The sequence below is a fragment of the Rhinolophus ferrumequinum genome, chromosome 16 (genome assembly GCF_004115265.2).
Source record: "Rhinolophus ferrumequinum isolate MPI-CBG mRhiFer1 chromosome 16, mRhiFer1_v1.p, whole genome shotgun sequence".
Lineage (NCBI taxonomy): Eukaryota > Metazoa > Chordata > Mammalia > Chiroptera > Rhinolophidae > Rhinolophus > Rhinolophus ferrumequinum.
This window is the reverse complement of record NC_046299.1, coordinates 52068606-52091373: the sequence shown is the minus strand read 5'-3', so window position 1 is coordinate 52091373 and position 22768 is coordinate 52068606. Positions and strand designations below refer to the sequence as shown.

The 22768-nt window shown below is 37.5% G+C and overlaps 1 protein-coding gene across 11 annotated transcripts in view; it reads right to left on the bottom strand.

Moving 5' to 3' along the window:
* Positions 1-22768, bottom strand: part of KAT6B (lysine acetyltransferase 6B) — a 173527-nt gene that overhangs the window by 45652 nt on the left and 105107 nt on the right. For 5 of the 11 annotated variants that reach the window (XM_033130117.1, XM_033130116.1, XM_033130122.1 and 2 more), the window contains 7 exons: positions 19987-20095; positions 10925-11040; positions 10612-10693; positions 8051-8183; positions 4283-5214; positions 3141-3262; positions 1441-1556 (listed from right to left, as the gene is read on the bottom strand). In XM_033130117.1, the coding sequence (XP_032986008.1) occupies positions 1441-1556; positions 3141-3262; positions 4283-5214; positions 8051-8183; positions 10612-10693; positions 10925-11040; positions 19987-20095 (1610 nt within the window). The remainder of the gene's footprint in view (positions 1-1440; positions 1557-3140; positions 3263-4282; positions 5215-8050; positions 8184-10611; positions 10694-10924; positions 11041-19986; positions 20096-22768) is intronic. The other 6 variants (XM_033130124.1, XM_033130126.1, XM_033130123.1 and 3 more) reach the window with 2 other exon arrangements.

Genomic DNA, 22768 nt, shown 5'->3' with positions numbered 1-22768 from the left:
TGTCATAGCTTCAATAGTATATATGGTCAGTGGTGTAACTGTAATAATCTTATACTAAGAAAGAAGTGAATTCATTATTTTTAAAGTGATCTGCATACTTATAAGACAGAGGAGTCCTAGAATTTAGTTGCTTCCATTTGTACATATGGATGAGGTAACTCTAAAGCTATTATCATAGTTAATATAAGGTCGAAAGCAGTAAGTGTAGAAAAGTCAAAAGACCAATTCCACTGAGTAACATTAGACAAACAGCTTTCTCTCTCCTGCTGACTTTTTCTCCACCTTAAAAATTGTAACATTTTTTCACTTGTACCCATGATGCTTCAATGAATGTTGCTAGTATTTAGAAGAAAATTTCTAGAAGCACTTTCAAGGTCTTTGGGGTATAAGAATGGCGAGAAAGATTTTGGAGAGAGTTAGAAACAGACTCAGATAATAGTAGCTTCAACTCTTGGACTCTGACTTTTATTCACAGCTCTCAGAACACATGACTTATGATGACCCATGCAAATTAAAGCTCATAGGTGTTTTTAAAAAATGGTTCTAGAACACAGAGCCAGTGACACAAGCTGGGAAGAGGGAACCAAGACTCCTGTCAGTTTGCCACTTAACTCCTAGAACACCCTCCCCATTCTCTCCAGTTAGATGACTGACCAGACAGCCACATGGTACAGAAAAGGACAATATTTATTCTAGACAAAAAGCAAGTGTGTGATTACCAGAAACTTGGCAGGCTAAAGAATTTGAGAAGATACTAATAAAGTGTACCCTGATGTACCTGAAGGAAGAAATCTGTTCACATGATAACCATTTTAAAATATATTCATTCAAGACAATCTCACAGCCAATCTTAAGACAAATGAAAACTCTAGTACTATTATTTTCTCTTCATTTTTAACAAGTTAGTCACAAATGGCTTCAAAGTAAAGACCTAGGAAATGTCCTCTTAAGGCTACCCACTCTCACCTGCAATCTCCCATTTTTCCTTCTTTTGCTACATTTCAGTAAAAAACTTGAAAATAAAATGCCAGAAATCAGAGATAAGACTGACTAATTAGTTTCCTGAACTATCAGGAAAATGTAAAAGGCCACCTGAGAAGAAACTTCCAAATATTTTACATTGGCTAATTTTTTTTCCTGATTTTGTTTCATACACAAACAATGTTCACCCAATTAACCAAGGGAGAAAGCATGGTCTAGAAGCTAAAAGGCAAACTTCACAACGCCTATGTAACTAAGGAGTATCAGGCACTTATATAGAATAGTGAATACTATAAAAAGGTACTGGCAAAAGTTACAGTTTTGGAAGCACTCAGAATCCACTATCAAAATCTATGTCCTAAAAAATCATCTAATTCCTGGCTTTAGAATGGAGAAAGAACTTCCCTTCCTTACACATATGACATTAAAGTTATATACCTGCCGGGCTTATCCCATTACCTTGCATATTCCTGTGGGTAAGGTGAGGAGTACCAGGTTTGGATCTCGTATTTCCCAAATTCTATGACTGAAGGGTACCGGCCACAGTCTTCCACTCCACTTTCACACTCTATTTTCTGTCAGAGAAAAAGAAAAGAAATAAAAGTATTAGATGAGGATTTCTTCACTTACATTTTGGTTCTTTCACCAGTGGATACGAAAACTTCTCAAGACCAGAACACTAATCTAAATTGTGAATTTTCGTGTTGTTGAAAAAACATTATTGACCTTGTAAAATAAGGATCAACGTTGTATACGATTCATAATGTAAACAAACTAATAGCCTAAGAAACAGTATCACCAAGATAGGAAATGAGTATGATGTAAATACATACAAATGTCTATTGAACTGAATTCAATGATCTGTTGCAATGTATTAAAACTGAGGCAATTATAAGATGAGGCTGTTATACACTCTTACAGTCACCTGTTCCTCCATGAAGTAATATTTATCACAATTGTAATTAGATAACCAATTGTGAAGTCCTGCAGCTGAATTATCACCTCCTTCTTCTCGGGCCCCTTACTCCTGTGCAGTAAGCTACACAAGGTTAAGAACTCGGCCTGCCTGATTCTGTGGCATTCCCAGGGTCTAGCACAGTGCCTGACACAGACAAGAAATGCTCCTGAATGAAAAAGCCAGTGTTAGCGTGCTGGAAAGAAAGGACTTTAGACTTAACAGTATCTTTCAGATAATGGCCTGCTGTTTGTCATGTCTATCTATGAATGCCAGAAGTCAGCTGAAAACAATGGTAATATTTAAGGACTTCAAATCTCAAAGATTGGGGGAAAGTTGGATCTTAGCTAAAGGAAAAACAATACAAAGCATTCTGCTGGGGCAGAATGAGGAATGGAAATATCCCATAGCCACTAAAGTAGAAACCATCAGAAGAATTTAGCCCAAGTTACTGGTACTAAAAATAAAGCTTACTAGCCTATGGATAGCCCCCTCCCCCTAAACAAGGAAGTGAGGTAGAGTAGGGGTCTATCCATGAATATTGTGCCGAGAAACTGAATGTGATCTGACATTAAAAAAAAAAAAAAATCCATAGTCCATAATAAATTTGTCTTTGAGAAGTCCAACAGCCTTACCTTTCAGTGTTTTGGTGACAATAAGCTGAGTAGAGGTAATATTTTAGGTGGAATCATTTAAAGAAAATTACTGGACAATAAAAATAAAAGTGACTACAATTGATCATACAATACAATATTGCCTTCATCAGTGCCAAAGAGTTAAAATTAGGAGACATTTTTCATATGGCTGACCATCTGTGTTGGAAGAAGCATCGGTAAATTTAAAAGCAACGTTCTTCCTTTTGTTAGTGACTTAAAATTGCTATTTTCTAAATGTGAGCAGAAATCATCAGAATCCTGTTCCGTCATACCTACAAAGCATTTTTCAAAATTTGCCTCCACTGCTGCTACTCTGGTCTATTCTGTGAGACTAGCCGAGTCCTACCAACTTCTAAGAGTGGAGACAATGCGACAGTCATTGCTTTTCAATGTACAGTCAACAAAAATGATCACGGTAACAGTTAAAGAACCACAAAGGATTTTGAGGGGGATTCTCTATAAAGTCAAAGCAGTAATTTCATAACGATCACACATTTTTTAAAAAGCACACAGTATCCTTGCTACCATAATGCGGTATCCTGGCTTACCTCCCAAGACAGTTCCTGGGCCTGCTTAAAAACATCCAAATCCTCTTCAGTAACGGTGTCCTTGTTTCCAACCACATTTATATCTGTACTTTCTTGTTTGATGCTTATTTTGATTTCAGTATCTGTCATTTAAAACCAGCAGAAAGTGTATTCACCGACTTGAACCATGGGTAACCACCGTATATTACCAAAACGGTACCAAATTAGCATGGTGGGCATATAGGGATTTCTTTTTTTTCCCCAAAAGCTTAATAAGCTTTTACATCAAAGCACTGCTCAAAAATCCAGCAGTACCTTTTCCCTGCTGTACCCAAATTTTTATTTGAATTATCACTGTCATCTTCTTATAGCTTCAATAAATAATGGAGGGAAAGAGCAATACAAAGCAAAATCATATTTTTCAACCAACATTAGAAGTTATATCAATGTCTAATTATAGACTTCCCATTATCACTTTTGAGATAATAAAATCTACCACTTTGTCCAAATGACACAGTTGGACAGTTTTGGGTTTGTTTTTTTTTGTTGTTGTTTTTGTTTTATAAAGGACAGCAAAATGTAACGGGCCAATTTGTTAAATGAAATTATGAAATCAGTTTTCTCCCTAAGATGACCACACATACAGACACACTCACACCCAAAAGCACACCTCACAGAATCACAGATCAGGCTTTGTTGAGAAGGAAGCAGGATGGATTTTGTCATGAGAAAGCAATGGAGCAGAGGGAAACCAGGAGCTGAAATCCCCCCTGCTGGAAGCACTGACGGCGCATGACCAGACAGCGCTGTGGCTGAAGAGGCGGCATGGGGAAGGACGTGGCAGAAGCGTGACAGTGGCTACTCATGCGGGACTACAAAGCCATAAGCAACACTATGAAGGCATCTGGGGGTCCTAGTGTCACTACGAATGGAAATAAATAATAAAAGCTGGGAGAGTATTAGTTGGAAAAATAACGTTTTGGAGGTTTAGTCAGCATTAGAAAAAGGTCAAAGTTTCACTGTTTCTGTATGAAAGTGAAGTGAGAACAAGAGAAATAGCTAAGACCTATGTGACAAATAGGAACTGATTTATTTATTTCTGGGGGGGTTGGGGAGAAAGGGACGGGACGCAGGTTTGGTTGGAGCTTTGACCTTTTGCTTACCATCATCCTGATCAGGTTTAATCCTTCCGTCTGTCAAGCTCCCCTTCCCTGGTGAGGGGGTCCCCATCTGAGGGGTCACTTTATATTTTAATCTGCCTAGCATCCTGTGCTTTTTAAGGAAAGTTGTTCGCTTGAAGTGAGCAATTGCTTTAAAAATACGTCCTCTAGCCATCCCCCAACTAGAGGAGGAGGAGTGAGAAATAAACCTACTTCTAATATCTCTTTTTCCAAAGAAATGAGCTTTAGATTTCGCTGTGGAAGATAATTCAGTTTTACGACGCATACGTTTGGGCGGTGCATAACTTGGGTGTCCCTTTTTCCGAGACTGTCCCTGAGTAGTATAGATATGAGAAAGTCCATCAAAGAGTGCCTTCAGCTGGCTGTTATTAGTAAGACTGCTAAAGGAGGGCACACTGGACTGGCTGGAAGAACTCTGGGGAGAGGTAGAAGAAGTGGAAGTGCTGGACTTTTGTGAACTGGGGCTCTGACCAGAGATGGGGGTTGGGGGTGGAAGTGAAGAAAGTGGAGGTTTTAGCTTTTGTGTGGTACCTGTAGCCAACACATGAGAAGTGCATGACTGTTTCTGAGAGACCTTTTTCCTTGGACGATAGTGCTTTGAAAAGTCTATTATTTCACCTCGTGATCTGCGACCATCAGGTGATGGTGTAAAAAACTTAGTAAGGCCATCAATGAGCCCTTTGGTTTTCTTGTTAACTTTAAGTGTAGAGGCAGAAATGTAGGTGGAGGTGGTGGTGATTTTGGTGGTGGCACCAGGCCGAGTGGGGTCTGTAACAGCCAATCTGCTGCTTGAGTCCTTCCCAGATGCAGCATGACCAGATGAAGGTGTGGTACAGACTTTAGTCTTTTGACCCCTACCAGGTGACCCCCTTCCTGTGAATGCATTCATGGATCCTTCATCACTGGTTACAGACCTAGGCAAAAATTTAGAGAATAGTATCAGCATTGAATAATAGAATTATAAAGGTATCTAAAACAAATTTATAGCAACTAGATGCATTCAATGTGCTTAAACTTAAGAAACTGAATTGCAACCCTAAGAACTGTTTCTGTGTGTGTGTGCCTCAACTTAGATGTTTTTCGGTTAAAACAGCAGCAACTACATTTGCCATGTCATGATTCTCCCAGGGCCCATCCAACAGGTACTGAAAGAATCCATGTGGACCCAAATGCAATCAGTGTAAGAAAATTTTTGAAGAGATTGAAAGAATGCCCAATGCTTTCATTAGAATGAAATAAAAATGTTACCCCTTGTGTTGTCGCAAGTAATTATGATTTCCTGAAATGTCTTTTTAAAAGTATTAAAGGAAATAAGTCATATTATCTAGAAGCAAAAGAATAAGCTTATCTATCTAATCTCTAATTAGAAGCAATTTTAACTCAATTGGAAAATTTATATAAATATAGCTAAGGTATGTCTGGAAGTTAGGTGTTTTTTTTTAAAGAAAATATTAAAAGATACACTCTTCCTCTTAGCAGTTTATGCTTAGGATGGTAAGATAACCAATAATACTCTCTAAGTAAAGGAAACAATTAATTACAGCATAAAGTATCGCTGGAAAAAAGGACAACAATAGCAAAAAACTGAAATGATTAAAGAAAAGCTACAGCAGGTCAGACATGACATGAAAAGTCTGGTGAAGAAGCAGCACATTTACCATGGTCATTATCAGACACTTGGCGTCAGAATCTTTATACACTGGTTCTGACTGCTATTCCAGTTCATTGGATACTGGTTCTGCTCATACAGCTGCGTGGTCAACAGAGACTGGAGTTCACTCCACTAACACAGCTGTTTCCAGGCACAGCAGCTGCCCTCGGTCACTCAGGCCAGGGGTTGGAAAGCTACCCATTTTGCAGCAGAATTTTATACAACAGACACATTTGCATGTGAATTATGGCTGTGCTGGGGCCCAAGAATGCACTTTAAAAAATTACTAATTTAGCTGAAGGCTAATGAAGAAAAGGAAGCCTAAAAATGATACCAGATTACAAAAAAGTCTTAGGTCATTACAAACAGAAGAGCACGTTTTAGTTGTCATCTTGTACATAAAGATTTAATGAACAATTTCAGCAGTCGGCAGAAGGGAAGGCTGGTACAGATCGACTGGGTGAGCTGCTAGGCTCCTTTGAGGGGGCTCAACCACCAGCTTCTCCTGACGCCACCGATTCAACCAAATCAGGTTAACGTTAGCTGGAGATGTCTAGTGTCACAGTGAGGGTTACCAATAAACAACTCATCCAGGCTAAAATGTTTCGCATTAGAATGCGGCATTTGGACTGTATCTGGAATCGATTGCCCAGAAAGGATAATATGCTTATAAAGCATGTACAAAGGAAAACTCCCTAGACTGTCTTAAAAATTCCTAAGCTCAAAGGACAATTTTGGACAAACAAAAAGTTAGGACTGGTGCCAGACGCAATTTTCAGCTGTGTCCTTTGTTTAGAAAGTTTATATCCTAATTTGGTTTTTTTTTTAATTGGGCCCTGAGGATACAGTCCCATTCGAGAACAATGCTTCCATGGGATGAATGCAAAAACATATAATTTCTACTTCAAATGATGCTAATCTGAAAGATTTTATTCATAAATATGTTTCATGTTTGCCTCCAGAAATTAACGAAAATTTCATTTAAAAATGTCTACCAGTTAAAGGGTTTTCATCAAGTTTCACAGAAAACTCTAGAAAGGATCACGTGTTTTCTACCTCTCCTTTGAGAATAAAGGTGCAGGAGGACACTGCTATTGTGAGAGCAGGTAACACAGTGAATTGCTTCTGATAAAATTAGGGGAAAAAGAGAAAGCAAGTAAGAGAGCTGGTGTTTGTTCAGGGTGTGTGTAGAGCACCTATTCATTCTACATCACAATGACCCTTTCACTAATGGGGGGGTTAAGGGGGGGCAATAGTCTTACTGATAGAACTGCTTCAGATATGCAAGTCTACTGCTTTCATTTGTAAACACCTTACGTAATGCTGATAGTCAAATCTGTACTCTGTATAGATTTTTAAAAAAAAATACACGCATTCCACCTCTTACTGTTTCTCTACTTATCCAAGTAACTCCTGCTAAATGTTCTACTGGGCTGTAATAAGAACTACATAGCAAAGGCCAGTAGAAATAGGGTTATCATAGTAGCTGTGTGGCCACAGCAAATGCTATTTTCTATGTACTGTATGTATGTCTGCACACATATGCACATACCAAAGGCTCCTGTCTAACTCTGTGGAGGCAAACATGAAGACAGTCATTGGCTGGTTTCTCAGAAGCTCCTATTTCATAAAAGGGATCTTTTTAAAAAGTTGTAATACTAAATTAGCACCAGAAAAGAGAAGTATTTTTCTAAAATATAGTTATCCGGAGTGACAAAAAAGATTCACTACAGATGTGGACAAATCCCTTTCGTTTTAAAATTCCCATATAAATATTTATATAATTAAGCTCTTCTAATGCTCAGCCAGTGAAAAAGGAGGCTGAATGACTGTTTCCAGTTCTTAAATTCTGCTCCCATCCTGCTGCTTGAAAAACGTCACTTAGCATCACAGATACTGCCAACAGAAGACCCCAAAATGCCAACTGCAATTAAAAATGTTATTTTCAAAAATTTTCCACAGCTTATGAAAAAGGAGAACTATTTCTTATCCCTTGAGTTTGTAAAAATGATGGTAAAAAGTGGAATCTAAGGGGGATACAATCACCTATACTTTAAAACACAACATAAAAGATTTCTTTTGATAAGATCTCAACCTACAACAATCGTTGCTTTAATTTATTTTTCGGTCGTCCAATGGGTTTTGCATATCGTCGTTTTATTTGTGCAGCTTTCTCATGAAGTAGTTTTCTTCCCTTTTTCTTTGGTCTGCAGACTTGGCAAATCCACATCCCTGAATTAATATATATATGAGAAAAATGTTTTAATGTTTCATGTTAGGAAAGATATTAAATATGAACTATAGCTGTAATAAGCTGCCCAAGGATGCCTGAGTGCAGAACTTCACTCCCAAAGGTGGATCATTCCCTCCTGTCATTCTCTTTGGGAAGCCATCACATCACTGAAGGTCGTTATCCCCCATCAAGGTGGAGAGAGAAGAGGGCTGCCCCTGTCTCAGAACCTTTCCATTCAGCTTTTACCAACATGTAACCAAGCCTCCCTCCACCACATAAACACACATGAAAAACCAAAGGAAGACATTTTCAAGTTAATCAGGTTTTGGAACCTTTGGAATAAAATATTTGTTTCATCATATCTTTCTGGAAATTTTCCACATTAAAAAAACCTCTCAATAGAAAATATAATTTTTAAATTAAAACTTAAAATTTTTAAGTACTTTGGAGTTACAGTAATTAAAACACTACACTGGGCATAATGAGAATAGGTCAACAGATAAGAACTGGGAGATGAGAACAACTGAAGCCTATAGAAGAGTTCAGCATATCCAAAAGGTCTTCTTTGATTTCAGTGGTGAAAGGATGAAATGATGCCATAAGTGGGGATGGAACAAACAGTCACCTATCTGGTAGGAAAAGAATTATTTCCTATCCTTTACAAAAATAAATTCTAGGCTGGTGAATATTATAATATGACAAAATTAAATGTTACAAGTACCAGGAAAAATATGTAGCTATTTATATAATCTAAGCATGACTGACACTTGAGGCTGAAGCCATAAAGAAAAAGAGTCATGGGTTTGACTGCATAAAAAATATAACAGCTTCTGCAAATCAGAAAGAAAAAAAAAAAAGGTGAAAACCCCAATGAAAAAATGATCAATGGATAAGACAAGCACTTTACAAAGATGATATGCGAACAGCCAATAGTCAAACACAAAAACACTCAATCTCACTACTTAAAGAAAAATATTAGACATCTCTTTTCTATTATCAAATCGGTTATGATTAAAATAATAACACTGTATGTCATTGAATATAAGACACATTTGACTGCAAGATGCATCTGATTTCAAAGACGTTGAAATGGTTAAAAAAAAGTGTCTTAGACTCAATGGAATAAAGTAATGGTGAGTGTTGATCATAATACAGGGAAACAGGTATTCTCATATACTGGTGGTCCATCGGAAAACTGATACAATCTTTCATGTACATAGCCTTTGATCCAGCAATTCCTCCCCTAGGAATTTATCTTAAAGCAATAATTGTGGAAGAAAAAAAATGGAAACATTTGTAATGCCCACCAGAGAGGATTGGTTAAATAGTTATGGGTTTTTTTTTTAAAATACATAGGGTTGCAAAATCAAATATGTTCAGGAACCACCCAGGTATAATAATATATGTGGCCGAAGCAAGCTGGAATGTAACACAACAGGGAGTAGTGAGATTGGGTCAAACTGGAACACACACACTCTACCTAAAGAACTCAGATTCAAAATTTAAAAAATATTGTACCACCTCTTTGTAATGCATTCAGAGAAGTCTTTTAAAAATTATATGTATATATAAAGCAGCAAAGCATATCTGTGGCCCACAATCATCAGGTTTGTAACCCTTGTTCTCTGCATCATGGAGTTCAACACACTCGTTAAAATCTATGTTTAGGAGAACTTTAAATGATGTGGGAGAGCTAGAATCAATTGTTAAGAGGGGGAAAAGAAACCTAAGGTTACAAAAACATGTATAGAATGTTCCATTTGTTTTTTAAAGGGTGTGTGGGGGGAGAGAAGGAATTTCTAATCGAGTGTTCTTTTTATTTCTTTTCGTCAATCTGTGTTTTCTGAATCTTCCACAATGAAAATGTATAAATTTTGCAGTAAAAAGGCAAAGTTATTTTTACTGTCTAATATATTATAAAATGAGAAGAAGACTGAGCTAGGCTTCCTTACACCATAAGTAGAGATGAAAACCCTTATCCCATATGGATATATCCATATAACATAGTTCCGATGCTCATGTTCAACTAATGTCCAAGAAAACGGTGATGGCTCCTGTCACAGGATTGGGAGTCATCAATATCACCATCCTCAAACATAAGTAATTTCTTACCTCGGAATAGAGAGTTCTAAACACCTGACCTACCTAACCTAAACTTATTCTAATAAGGAAGTAGTTTCTGAAAGGAATGGTCTTTTTATCCCAGTATCTGAATTAGAGTCTTTACTATACGTTATACATAATACTCTCAAACTAAATGTTTTTACACTCCTCTGTTCATAACCTGTGCCAAACCCATAAGTATAAGGAAGATGAGAGAGATGAACAACTGCTGAAGGAACCTGTATACCTCTGAGCTGTCCAACATCAGGACAAGGCTAAAGAGTACAGAATAAGATACACTTTAAATATAGTTTAAAAGTTCACCTTTTGGCATTCTGGAAAGTGGGGGGTCACAGCACTCCATGTGGAATCCTCTATCACAGGAGTCACAAAAAAGCATATTATCCTGTAATAACATTAGAGACTAATTGAGACTGAAATCAACTGTAAAAGGCCACACATTCTTATGTTATCTGATTAAGAGTAAAAAATATACTGAAGCAGCACCACAATCCCTATTGAAATGTGACACTTGTGTATTTAAAATTTTAAAAAGAACGTAGCCAGTCTACAAAACAGAAAAATCTTAACATTGAAAACTAACAATTCACCTGGAGCTGGATGGAGCCATACTTACTGCGTTTTTGCCTTGGATCCTGCATGCACTGCATGTTTTGCATTCGATGCACTGCCACCTTAAGGCCTTTACATTTGTTGTTAATTCAGGACAAAATTTCAAGCAGGATGGGTGTCCTATAAGAATAGAAAACAGATTGCTTTATGGGAAATGTACCTTAGCTATTTTAAACTCCCACTCCCTAATATTTAATAGATAGTGATGACGTCAGCCAAAGAATCTTAAGAACTTGAAAATACAAAAAGATCAGAGAATTCAAATTACACTTTCCTTTCTGCCCCCCCTTTTTTCTGTGTGTAACAGAGTGACTTATAATGTTTTCCCTAAGAAAAATCTGGAAAATGTATACCAATTCCAATCACAAGTGTTGGAGAACTTTAAGATAACAGATGCTCAGATCATGTTCTCCTTTCTGTGCCTTCTGTTAAATTTCCTGCCCTCACCAGCATCATCAACCACCATTTACCCAATGTTTTCTGGTATGCCGGACTGTGAGGGGAGTGCTGAAGTTCAAACAATTCCTGCTGCCTGTGATGAAATCATAAAACTTAAAAACAACAGTTAGCTAAATTAAAAACTGGGGCTGCTTAACATAACACAACTACAAATGCAAATATATATCCAATAGTATATGAAGACTATCCCATTGCTGGGATATATAAAGAAGATACTGTTGCCATCTTGCCCCCAGTCCCTGAATTTAAATTCTAGAAGTAAGAGCAGAAATGGTGAATTTGAGATGTTGAAAGATCCAGGTCAAATGGAATATGCCAAGAAGCATACCCTCAGTAGGTTTCCCCCATTTTTATGAGTGTTCAGCTTTTCCACACTGTTTTGGGCACACTTTTCATCTAACAGCTCTCACTTCACACAGGAAAACTAGAGACCCCTAGGGGCAACGCCATTCAAGAAAGCCAGACAGGCTACACTGAATAATAGTTTCCTCCAAATGGTTTGGGGAGTGTGGGCTTAGAATCTTTGGGAGGCAGTACAGTTCAAAATCTGATGGTCTTTTATCACATAAACTTGAGATCGCCAAACTTGATTTTATTTTTCTAAATCTGGTCTTAAAATAGCAAGAACATTAGTAAATCCCATGTGAAAGAACTTATAACCAAGCTGCAAAAGAAACCTGAGGGGTAATAAAAAAAGCAGATTCTGCAATTTCAAAACTGTTTTATAATTTCCTGACTTTGGCAGGCTCATTGTTTAAATATGTATTTTGGGTTGCTGCCAAAAAGGTCCTCCCTCCCTAAAGCTTAACAGGTGCTTCATAAAATTCCACCCACCAGGAGATTTGGCTTTTTGAAGTAAAAACATTCAAAATCAATCATCAATACCGTTAATAAAAGCACACTATTCTTGAGTTTAAAAAATAATAATAATAAAAAACCCCTAAACATCTGTACTTAAGATGCTGAGCAAATAAAATGTTGTCATAGGAGTGCGACCTCAGGCAGGAGAGACACCCAGGCAGAAGCATTTAACCTATGACACCATTCTTTTACAAGGGTTTCTCTCATTCAAATAAATGTGGGGGGAAAGTTTAAATATATAAAAATGGTATCAATCACCTCTTTCTGCTCAGGAACAGCAAACAAAGACAGCTTGCTTGTGGGCTTAAAGAAGTATACTCTGAAGGGGGAGGGGAGAGGTCTACTTTGATCAGAGATTCCCCCCCCCATATAGTGGAGGGGGTAAAAACTCAAGTTTTAAAGTACAGCAATTTAAATTCCATCCTTAAAATGGGTCCCATCAGCTTAAAAGTATACCATTTACTTCTCTTTTTCCCCCTTTTTTATTACTTCCTGTAAGTCATACATCACTAGCACATATGACCTCAATTTCATGCACTAAATTTTTCTCTACATTAAAATCTGCTTTTTTACTTTGTAGCTTCATATTCAGTAACTAAGGTAATTCATATCATTTTATAGCTTAGTATTCTTACAGATATCCTACGAAAAATACTTTTATAAATTTTGAAAATTAATGGATTTCAGCCACTTTCCATCAAAAGCAAGGAATATTCTTTCTTTTTATGCTTTCCCTAACTTTGAGCAATATTACATCTCAACTACTACCATTTAAGCTGCCCCATCAAATTCTAAAATCTTCAGCCTGTCTTTCCTTTTAGGCAGCAATCTTGCCTTTATTTCGCTCAAGAGAATTGGCCATAGGTCCCTTCCAGCTCTAAATTTCTATGATTCTGTAAAGGAGTTTGAGGGACAAAGAAACAGTTCCATTTCATTTTCTCGTGGCCAACTTTAAAATAACACAAAAGACTGTACCTGAGTCTTGATAGACTACTACACAATCTATAGTAATTAGATAAAGGACAATAACGCGATTGATAATGTAATTCCTTACCTCCCATTTAGCCATTCCTTTCAACAATTTCCTCTAAAATTTGGGTTCTTTCTGCTGACACAATTCATGGTGGTTTGCCTTTCGGAGTTTGGTTTACTTTTGTGGTTTGCAATTTACCAGATTTGAGACCGTAACATATATTAACTCACTCATTCATTCTTATTACAACCACATATTAAGCACCAGTAGCTTATAATAGTTTTATCTAGCAAAACCAAAGAAATACTGTTTAAAATTAAACAAGTACCAATGAGACCACAAACCTGTCGAAATAGTTTTTGGTGGAAGTACTCTGGGAGAAAAAAACCATGGGCTCGGTAGTAGACAGAATAATGCCCCCCAAAGATGTCTATGCCATAATCCCTGTAACTTGTAAATACATTACGTGACATGGCAAAAGGGACTCTGCAGACGTGACTAAGGGTTTTGAGACAGGGAGGTTATTCTGGATTATCTGGGTAGGCCCAATCTAATCACGAATACCTAAAAGCAGAGAATCTTTTCCAGCTGGGTTAATGAGACAAAGAAGGAGCAGAGGTTCAAAGTAGGAGGACTCCACCAAACTTTGCTAACTTAGAAGATGCAAGAAGGGGGCTGGGGACACAAATCAAGAAATATGATGGGAGGACTCTGGAAGCAGGGAATGCTGTCCACATGACAGCCAGCAAGAAATCCTACAAACACAAGGAACTGAATTCTATCAACAACTTTGTAGTAATTTGCTATAGCAGCAATGGAAACTAATAAAAACTCAGACATTGGGTCCCTGGGACTGGCTATCTGACCAACCATCTGTCCATTTGAGACACAGTGAGAAAAAGGACAGACATTTTGGATCTATAGTCAGTCTAGCAGGAAAGACAGACGTTAAACAAGAATTAGGATTAACAGATGACAATGGGATGGCTCCGAAATATGGAAGAACCTAGCAGGAGGTCTCTCTTCCTAAAGAAGAGACCCAGAGAATGAGTGGGATTAGATGGGACCAGGGGAGGACATGGCAGAAAAAGCTAGTATGTGCAGGAAGAGAGGAGAACATTTCCTCTCCTTTTTCCTCAAGGAGAGGAAAGAGGTTCAATATAACCATGTACATAATATGAAGGAGATAGTGACACGGAATACAGTTAGCCCAATCCAGAGGAGGTCTTCAGGCTATTATTAAAGAATTTGAATTTTTTCCTAAGGGTAATTGGTAATCATACAAAAAAATTCTAAGATTAGATTTTCAATGTTAAAAAGGAACTTAGGCTGCAGTATTAAAAAATGGATGAGGAGAAAAAGGGTCAAGATTATACTTAGGTTATTATAATAGTAGATCTGAGTGGGTTTGATGGAGGATATAGGATATATATTAGGATGCAGAATCGGTGGATTTTGGGTGATTCCTTGGAGTGAGAGAATAGAACAGAGATGGCTGTCTCCAAATTTCCAGCTGTGGGACTGAATGAGTAGCCAGCCGGTGGTGTGCCATTTACTGAAATGGGAAATCTCGGGAGAAGCAAGATGTTGTTTGTTTGCTGAGAATTTCTGCTTTTATTGTTGTTTTGGGGTGGAGGGAGCAGTGCAAGATTGATAAGCTGTTTTGGATATTAACTCTGTGGAATCTATAGGTGTCCGAGTGGAGAAGTTCTGGAAGCATTTATATCTACGTAAGGATTTGTAGCTGAAGGGAAGCTATGAAGCAAAATAAAAACAGAGGGCCACGGACAGAAATCTGAAGAAACATTTAGGGAATGGAGAGAGGCCATGGAACTAACAAAAGTTGTGGAAGGAAGTGGTAGAGATAAAACACAGAGAATATGATATCAAGGAAACAGAAGGAAAAGAACATTTCAAGGAAAACAATTCTCAACATAGCTGAGAAAAGTATTTGGGGTGTTCTGAAAGGTATCCATTAGATTTTGACAAGGACTGAAAAGTGACCTTTAGATTTTGCTATATGGAGGTCACTGTTAATCCTGACAAGCACAATTTTGGTGAAATAACAGGCCAAAGACAAGGTTTCTGCTTCCCGTTTCTCCCCTGGGATGCTCAACCTTGCCTTGTGCTGTGAGTGGCAGGGCTCACCAACGCTTCCTCCGCTTCCCTCGCTATTGCCCCTTACACTCCGTCTTCAGGTTTCTTTCTAGTCAAGGGTCTCCTTCCCAACCTAACTATTCAATCTGTGCCTAGTCAGTGTGAAACTGGATGACTAACCAACCAATCCCTGGGGTTTTTTCTCCCACTGACAGGAACAAACTAGTGATCTTTTTTATGTGCCTATAAAGCACCAACCAGCTCACTGTGGGAGCAGAAGGCAGACAAGTTATTTTTCAGGGTTAACACACAAATAAAGACAAACCCAGAAGAGACTTCAGGTCTTCTGAGGGTGAACTGATATTCGACCCTACGGCTCTTACCCCTTTACTGTACAAAGGTGGTTTGTCTTACTCTCCCAGCTACAGCACAGCAGCCTTTCTCTGTCTCTAGTTTCAATGAGCTTCCACTTAGAATGATGCTGTAATTTTGAACTGTACACTTATCTTAGATTTGCTAATTTGAAAACACACATGCATACAACTCATCTGTAAGTAAGATTTAACCACCCAGCAATCTGAGCAGCAGACACAAAATTTCATTTAGTATAATATCTAATACTTATGTGAAGCTAATTAAAGATAATTTGGTCTTAATGAGGCAAAGAGAATGCAACAGTGTTAATTTCAAAGTAGGCTGATCCATGAAAGTCAAGTAAAATCACTTCCTAGTCCCAATATTTCCATAGACCTGAAGACTCTATGATGATTCCCACATTCATATCAGTGGTTAGAAGAATCGTTCACGGCTGTGAAATGTTCTACAGTTATTGATAATCTTCACAGCATTTTTTCACTGGATCCTCACAACAGCCCGTGGATGGTGGGTGCAGTAGTCACTGTCTGTACTTTACAGATATGGAAAACTGTAGTTACCCAGCTGGCAAGCAGGAGAGAACTGGAACACCACATTTGGGGCTCCTTGCACCATGCACCTCACCTCACATTTTTACCACCTGCAAACATGAATCATTTTTTCAAAAGAACTTTCAGCAGAAAAAAACTGTTAGAGGAAAGAAATACTGCCCATTTGCAGCACTGAGCCATCTTACAAAAAGAAAAATTTCTAATTGGCTTTACCTTATGATGTAAGCAGAAGGAAACATTTATTACTCATGGCTATGAAATCTAAGCAGAGTCTAAATGTGACATCATACAAATGGGACTTCAGATAGAGGCGACTAAAAACCAACAGGCACATATGGGAAACACATTTAAGAATGATCCTCCTTATGGGCTGCCATCTATACTTCCTTTTTGTGGTTTTATACTGCTATTGGTATTTTTTTCTCATAAATATCTCACATTAGGGATTCCTTGGATCATTCATTACCAATAGTCTCGGTTCAATCCTAGGACCAATGGATACTTCTTAATGTGAGACGACGACATTTTCCATAAAGCCAACTAGGGGTGGGTCTGAACCACTCTGGAATTCCCACAGTGGGGCTCCCGCCATTCCTACAAGGCACTATTGAGTCATGCCAGCTTATTTCATTCTTTTCCCCCTAGAATTACCCAGGGGTCACAACAGAGCATTATAACTACACACGATTCCCCGCTACGCTCTCAAAGAAGAACCATATCTTATTTTGATCCTTCTATTTAAAGACTACCAAAAAGAAAAGGCAAAGAAGACTAGCAAATAACAAAGTGCACTCATCTGATCTACCAGATGAAGTAAATGTCTACAATGCATCTCCCCGAATTAGGAACAATGGGTTTTTTGACTAACGGAGCTAAATCCAGACCGGCACAGTACACTGGAGAGATTAAGTGAACCTCAACACTACAGCCGGATCCCATTGCAGAGTCCAGAGAAGCACTCTGAGCCATCTTCTACCCTAAACAAAGGGACATGATGACCCCAGGGCTTGAATTTCTGCTGTGACCCACACCTTGACTCCAAAGCTTCTGGCTCTTTCTACCTGGAGGGAGGGGGGAAAGACTGGCTTACAAAATGACTCTAGTGATACAAGCCTTCTAGACAGTATCCTCAATCCACTTGTTAGAAGAGAAAAAGAGAGTGTTTTTGAAAACAGAAAGCATAATATTACACCTACATACCCTGGAAAAGTAAGAAGCTTTAGGGGGAAAAATTTCGGTGACCTCAAAGTATAAAGGAGATCAAACCTCTCCTTTGGCAGGTCTTCAATCTGGGAGAGACGAAGGGAGATTGATTACATCAGAAAATCTAAGATCTACCTGTTTAGAATTACGCCTTTATACCCTGTGAAGGAGGCCCTGAAGTTACGATCTAGAAGATAACGATCTCAAATTCCTTATCAACTCAAGTAAGTGTATCACCAGAGGTAAGGAAATATATGAAGGGAACTTTTCTTTCCACACTTAAGTGCGTCTTTAATCTGTCTAGGCGTCCAGACAAATACATACTCATGAAATAAAACAGTGAAAGGTGTCTTTAAAGTACCACCTTAAAAATCACAAAGGGCAGACCCTAGACAAGTGAACACCACTGAATTGATCAGGCAGTTAAACAAAAGAATAATTCATTCAGAACGAGCCTCGTGAGAAAACCCAAAAGATAACTATAGAGTCAGAACTGATGAGTGAGGCACTACCTCACCAGGATAAGACCGGGAGATTGTCGGGTTGAAATTTATTAAACTGAACATACAGATAATGTTTCCATGCCCTTTTGTCACTATCCATGATACCACAGGCAGGTAAAAGAATTTTAATGAATCTGTAAGCCCATCAAAAAGACTGTCAGAATGCATTTCTCAGGCAGAGTTTGAAATGTCTTGTTTCCAAGGCTCTCCCCTCCTAGTCAGGTCCTGAAAGCTGTGGAACCACATAGAACCCATCAAGTTCAACCTTCGTAAGAGGAAGAAGAATCACTATCCAACACCGTCACGTGAAACACTTCCTCTGTCCTACCATCAAGCAACTGTCAAAAGTGGTGATAAGATTTTAAATCACTTGAAGCAATTAAGGACAACAATATCAAAGCTGCCAAATACTAACAATGGCTGGCATTTAAATAGTACCCTTACCAGAGCTGCAGACGACCCAATGCTCTGCCATCCACTTGTGTCCTCTCATTTAACCCCCACAAAACCCAAGAGGTGGGTGCCACCATTACCTAATTCTCTAATAGGGCAAGTGAAGCTGAGAATGGTTAAGTAATTAACTCCAGGTAGAGGAGCTGGGCTATGGCTAGCTCTCAGGTTTGCTCTTAACCACTATCCTACTGTGACTTCGTCAATGAGAGTACGTTGTGGTATTTTGCGGGTGTTGTTTTTAAAGATACTATACGTACAGAAATACTACTTGGTTATGAATTTTAAAATAACAATTTGGGGGAGGGAGTTTCAGTAGGCTAGGAGGAAGAAAATTTAAAGATTAACATAAAAAGATTAATTTTTTAAAGTCCAATAAATGCCACTCAATCTGTTGATATACAGTGGGTGCCAAAAAAAATGTATACACATTTTAAGAAAGGAAAACACGGTATTAAAATCACGCTGATGGGAACCACTTTGAACATCTCTTTTAATTGCAGAAGTCAAAAGTGACTTGTATTCATCTTTTTTTAATCGGTATATACTGAGTATTACAATTTTAATCGTTTTTTCCTTTCTTAAAATGTGTATACACTTTTGTGGCACCCTCTGTATATGTGTGTGTATGTAAATTTGTATATATGTATATACATACATACATACATATAATCATATATATGTAAATATGTACCTATAGATAGATCTTGATAGAGAGGAGGGGAGGGAGGGAGAGAGTAATAAAAGGAGGGAAGGAAAAAGGGAGGTGAGGGGGAAAGAGGGAGAAAGAGAGAGATCTCAGCTAGGCAACGTTCACCTGCTTAACAAGAAGGAAGACTGGCTAGTAAGACAAATTCTTTTAATGTAAGGACAATTTGACTTTTAATTTCCACTATAAAACTGGAGGTGTGGTCTTGAAACTCTTATGTTGAGAAAAAGGCAGAAGTGACAGCTACCATGAAAACATTTGGGCATACTGCAATTTGCTAAGGGTCCAGTGTTCCTTGATTTCAACATCACCTTCTACACAGACCACTCTTTTCCTCTTATTCTAGGCAATTTGAATTGCTTTCATGACCGATGATTTCTTGATTCTATCATTGTAGTTTCCAGAATACCATCCCTTTCATTTGGAGTCACACCAAGCTGGGCTATAGTATTATATTATACCAGTAGGTGTCATGACCTGAAACACTATATATTCTAATTCAAATATCTCTCAATACTTCAGATTCTAGAAAACAAGTGATTCTAGTTGTACTCAGCTTTCTTAAAAACTTAGAATTCTCTACAGAGAATATGCCTGCAACGTAGAACACTCCACACAGAATTACCAATGCTCGTATGAAATTAAAGCTTAATTATAAATATTAATATACTGTATTATATACACCCATATACTATGTTTATGTCAGTGGTAATATACTCACACGTTTTTCCCCCCTTCTACTTGTACTAAATTTTGTAAAAGTTCAAATCTATGCTATTACTAACTAATTGCTTTAAATAACAAATACAGTTTCGATAGAGAGATAAGAGCATGTAGCTATGACAGGGAGTCACTGTACACACACAGAAAAAAATACCAACTTACCACTGCTGCCACAGTCTGCACAGGAGAGGAGTTCTTCTGGCTTCTTCTCACGATTTGATTCTTTAGTCCCCAAACAGAAGCTACATATTGGAATGGGATCGGCACGGGGCTATGACAATTAAAAGGAAAACAGATGCTTAGTTTCCCATGTCAAAATTAAAAACAAAACATTAAAGTCAAAAGTTTCTTACATAGTTCTTTAACGAAGAAAAGCTGCTGAATAAGGTATTCAAAATCAACATTTTCTGCTAATAAAAAAAATCTCTTAAATTATTTGATATTAAAAGGATTACCTGAATAATGTTTTTAAGTGTAATATATAAGATTCAGAAGTAATTTCTATTAAACCAATATAATCGAAGACCTTTACCTATTCTACAGCCTTCCATAAATGAACATTACGGATACATTTGAAATCTGAATTGTGCACATAATCTGTATGCCTATAATAAATTGATTCAGCTACATATTCAGTGTTCTAGATTATGAATATCATCTAGTTGGGTCAGCTTGTTTAGCTAAACTTTATCAAATGTTTCAGTACAGGTTACTATTATTCATGTATTAAATTTCTGACATAAAATATTAGGTGACATAATAACAGAGTTAGAACTAAGTAAAAGCTTTAAAATACTGTAGGATCACTTGAGAAGAGTCAAGGCCTGTCTGGCACCAAGATCTACCAAAGTAAACTACACCAGGCCACACAAAGGAGATAAACTTTCAATCCCTGACATTCCCACTTTCATAAAAGAAGTAACAAAACATTTGCCTAACCTCCTAGCACCCTTTAACTCTCACTAAGGAAACTGCTTTGAACAATGTATAAATCTGCATATATTTTGTGTCTCCATTGTTATTTATGACTACCAGCAATGCTAGGATTCCCATCCATATGAATAGTTGACTGAGCCTACAGATCTGGTCACCTTTATTTTGAACAACCAAAACTGTAGGAAAACTAAAATTTTACTGCTTTCACACATATGGCCTGCTAGTCACCTGAATGCAATTATAATTAATGTATTTATATTTTAATTTCAGGAATCAAAAATTCAGGGCAAGAAAATTTAGTATGATCACAAATTTTTTCATATCAATTAAAAACAAGATTTTGCTAGGCTTTTCTCCATGTACATCAGCATAGGAAAAAAACATTTTTTCAGCTAACTCTCTCAAATGCCTAATACATTGCCTGATGCACAACAGGCACTCAAAATATATTTGCTACCTGAATAAACGAATGAAACATATGCTAGCTTAAAAAAAAAAAACAACTCATCTCAAAAATAACATTTCAAATGGTTATGACTCCAACAAATGTCCTGGTTCACTGTGACATGTCATCAAAAAACAGAACTCATCTTACGACCAAGAATTTGTAAAATTGTCCAGTATGACTGTTAATTTCATTTTACAATATAAGTGCTCATTATCTTGCCCTTCTTTTCAGTTTAATTTGTTCTTTGAATATGCACAGGTTTTACTTTCCGAGGTAGCTATGCAAATATATTTTTGAGGCCTAAGTTATAAAAATAGTATAAAATACTTTGTACTAGAAAAAACAAGAAAGACAAGCTACATACAACAAATTGGTCACTGAATCCAGCCACCATTTTTTAAATGCCAGATCATCAGCACTGCATAATTACGGATCCACAGTTATTACTTGCAACTGCTCAAGCGCAGTACCTTGGGAACACTTTTGTTCCTTTAAATAGCAATTAAAAGAACAATCTGGTTTTAAAATGACAACATTCCCCTGACAGATTCTAGCAAAAACTCAGTTCTTGTACTAATGGGATTCCTGCTTTCATTTGATATAACAATGCTCGAGCCATTGCTGCCATCCTCTCAGTGATAAATAATTTACAAAATGTCACATATCATTCATTCAATGAAACAAATCCAAATCAACAATCCCATTTTTCTTTCCCAGATGAATTTTTAGCTATAAGAAAGACGTGGCCATCAGCCAGCATTCATGCTCATTTTTTGTTTTTAACTAAAGGTAACACAAAGGACAAAGGTTGCTAGTAGTTCATGGCCAGAAAGACTGATGTCCCACACTCTGCCCAATAATAGAAAGCCTAGATGCTATCACTTCACACTACATTCAAGTGAACCCCACCACGCTGATGAATGCTCACAACCATTTATTTTAAGGATAACTATCTCACAATACTCTATAAAACCACCGCATTATACAGAAATGTCGGCCCTGCTGAATTATTGATAATTCAAAGCACTTTTTGCTAACCTCAGTATAGCCGAGTCTAATTAACTTTAAAAAATTGTCACTTGTATGAAATGAAACTTTTACAGTAATACATGTAAATGGGTCACAGAATTATTATGATTCACTATTCTCAATCAGACTACATATAAACTGTTTCAAAACTAATCCCTGGTAATAGATTAAAATGGACTGCACTCAGAAAGAGGTCTAAATAAATGGCAACTCGATTCTATGCAAGTCCACTACAAACAAATCATATTCAAGAGAACGGAAAATATCTCCCAATTCTTAATTCCCTTCTTTGAAATGTCACAAAGTCACCTAACCTGTTGATCACATTTTCTTATCAACATGCCTGAATATTTCAAGCTAATCTCAAGAATTAACACCATGGATAGATTTAAACTCTGCAGACTGCTTAGGAAGCACCTCTTCTCATCTCCTATGGAATGGTCTTGGGGTAGTTGCTCAGTTAGAGGCCAGTGATACACCATCTCATTTAATCATCTTAACAATCCTGCCATGAATGTATATTATGCCCAT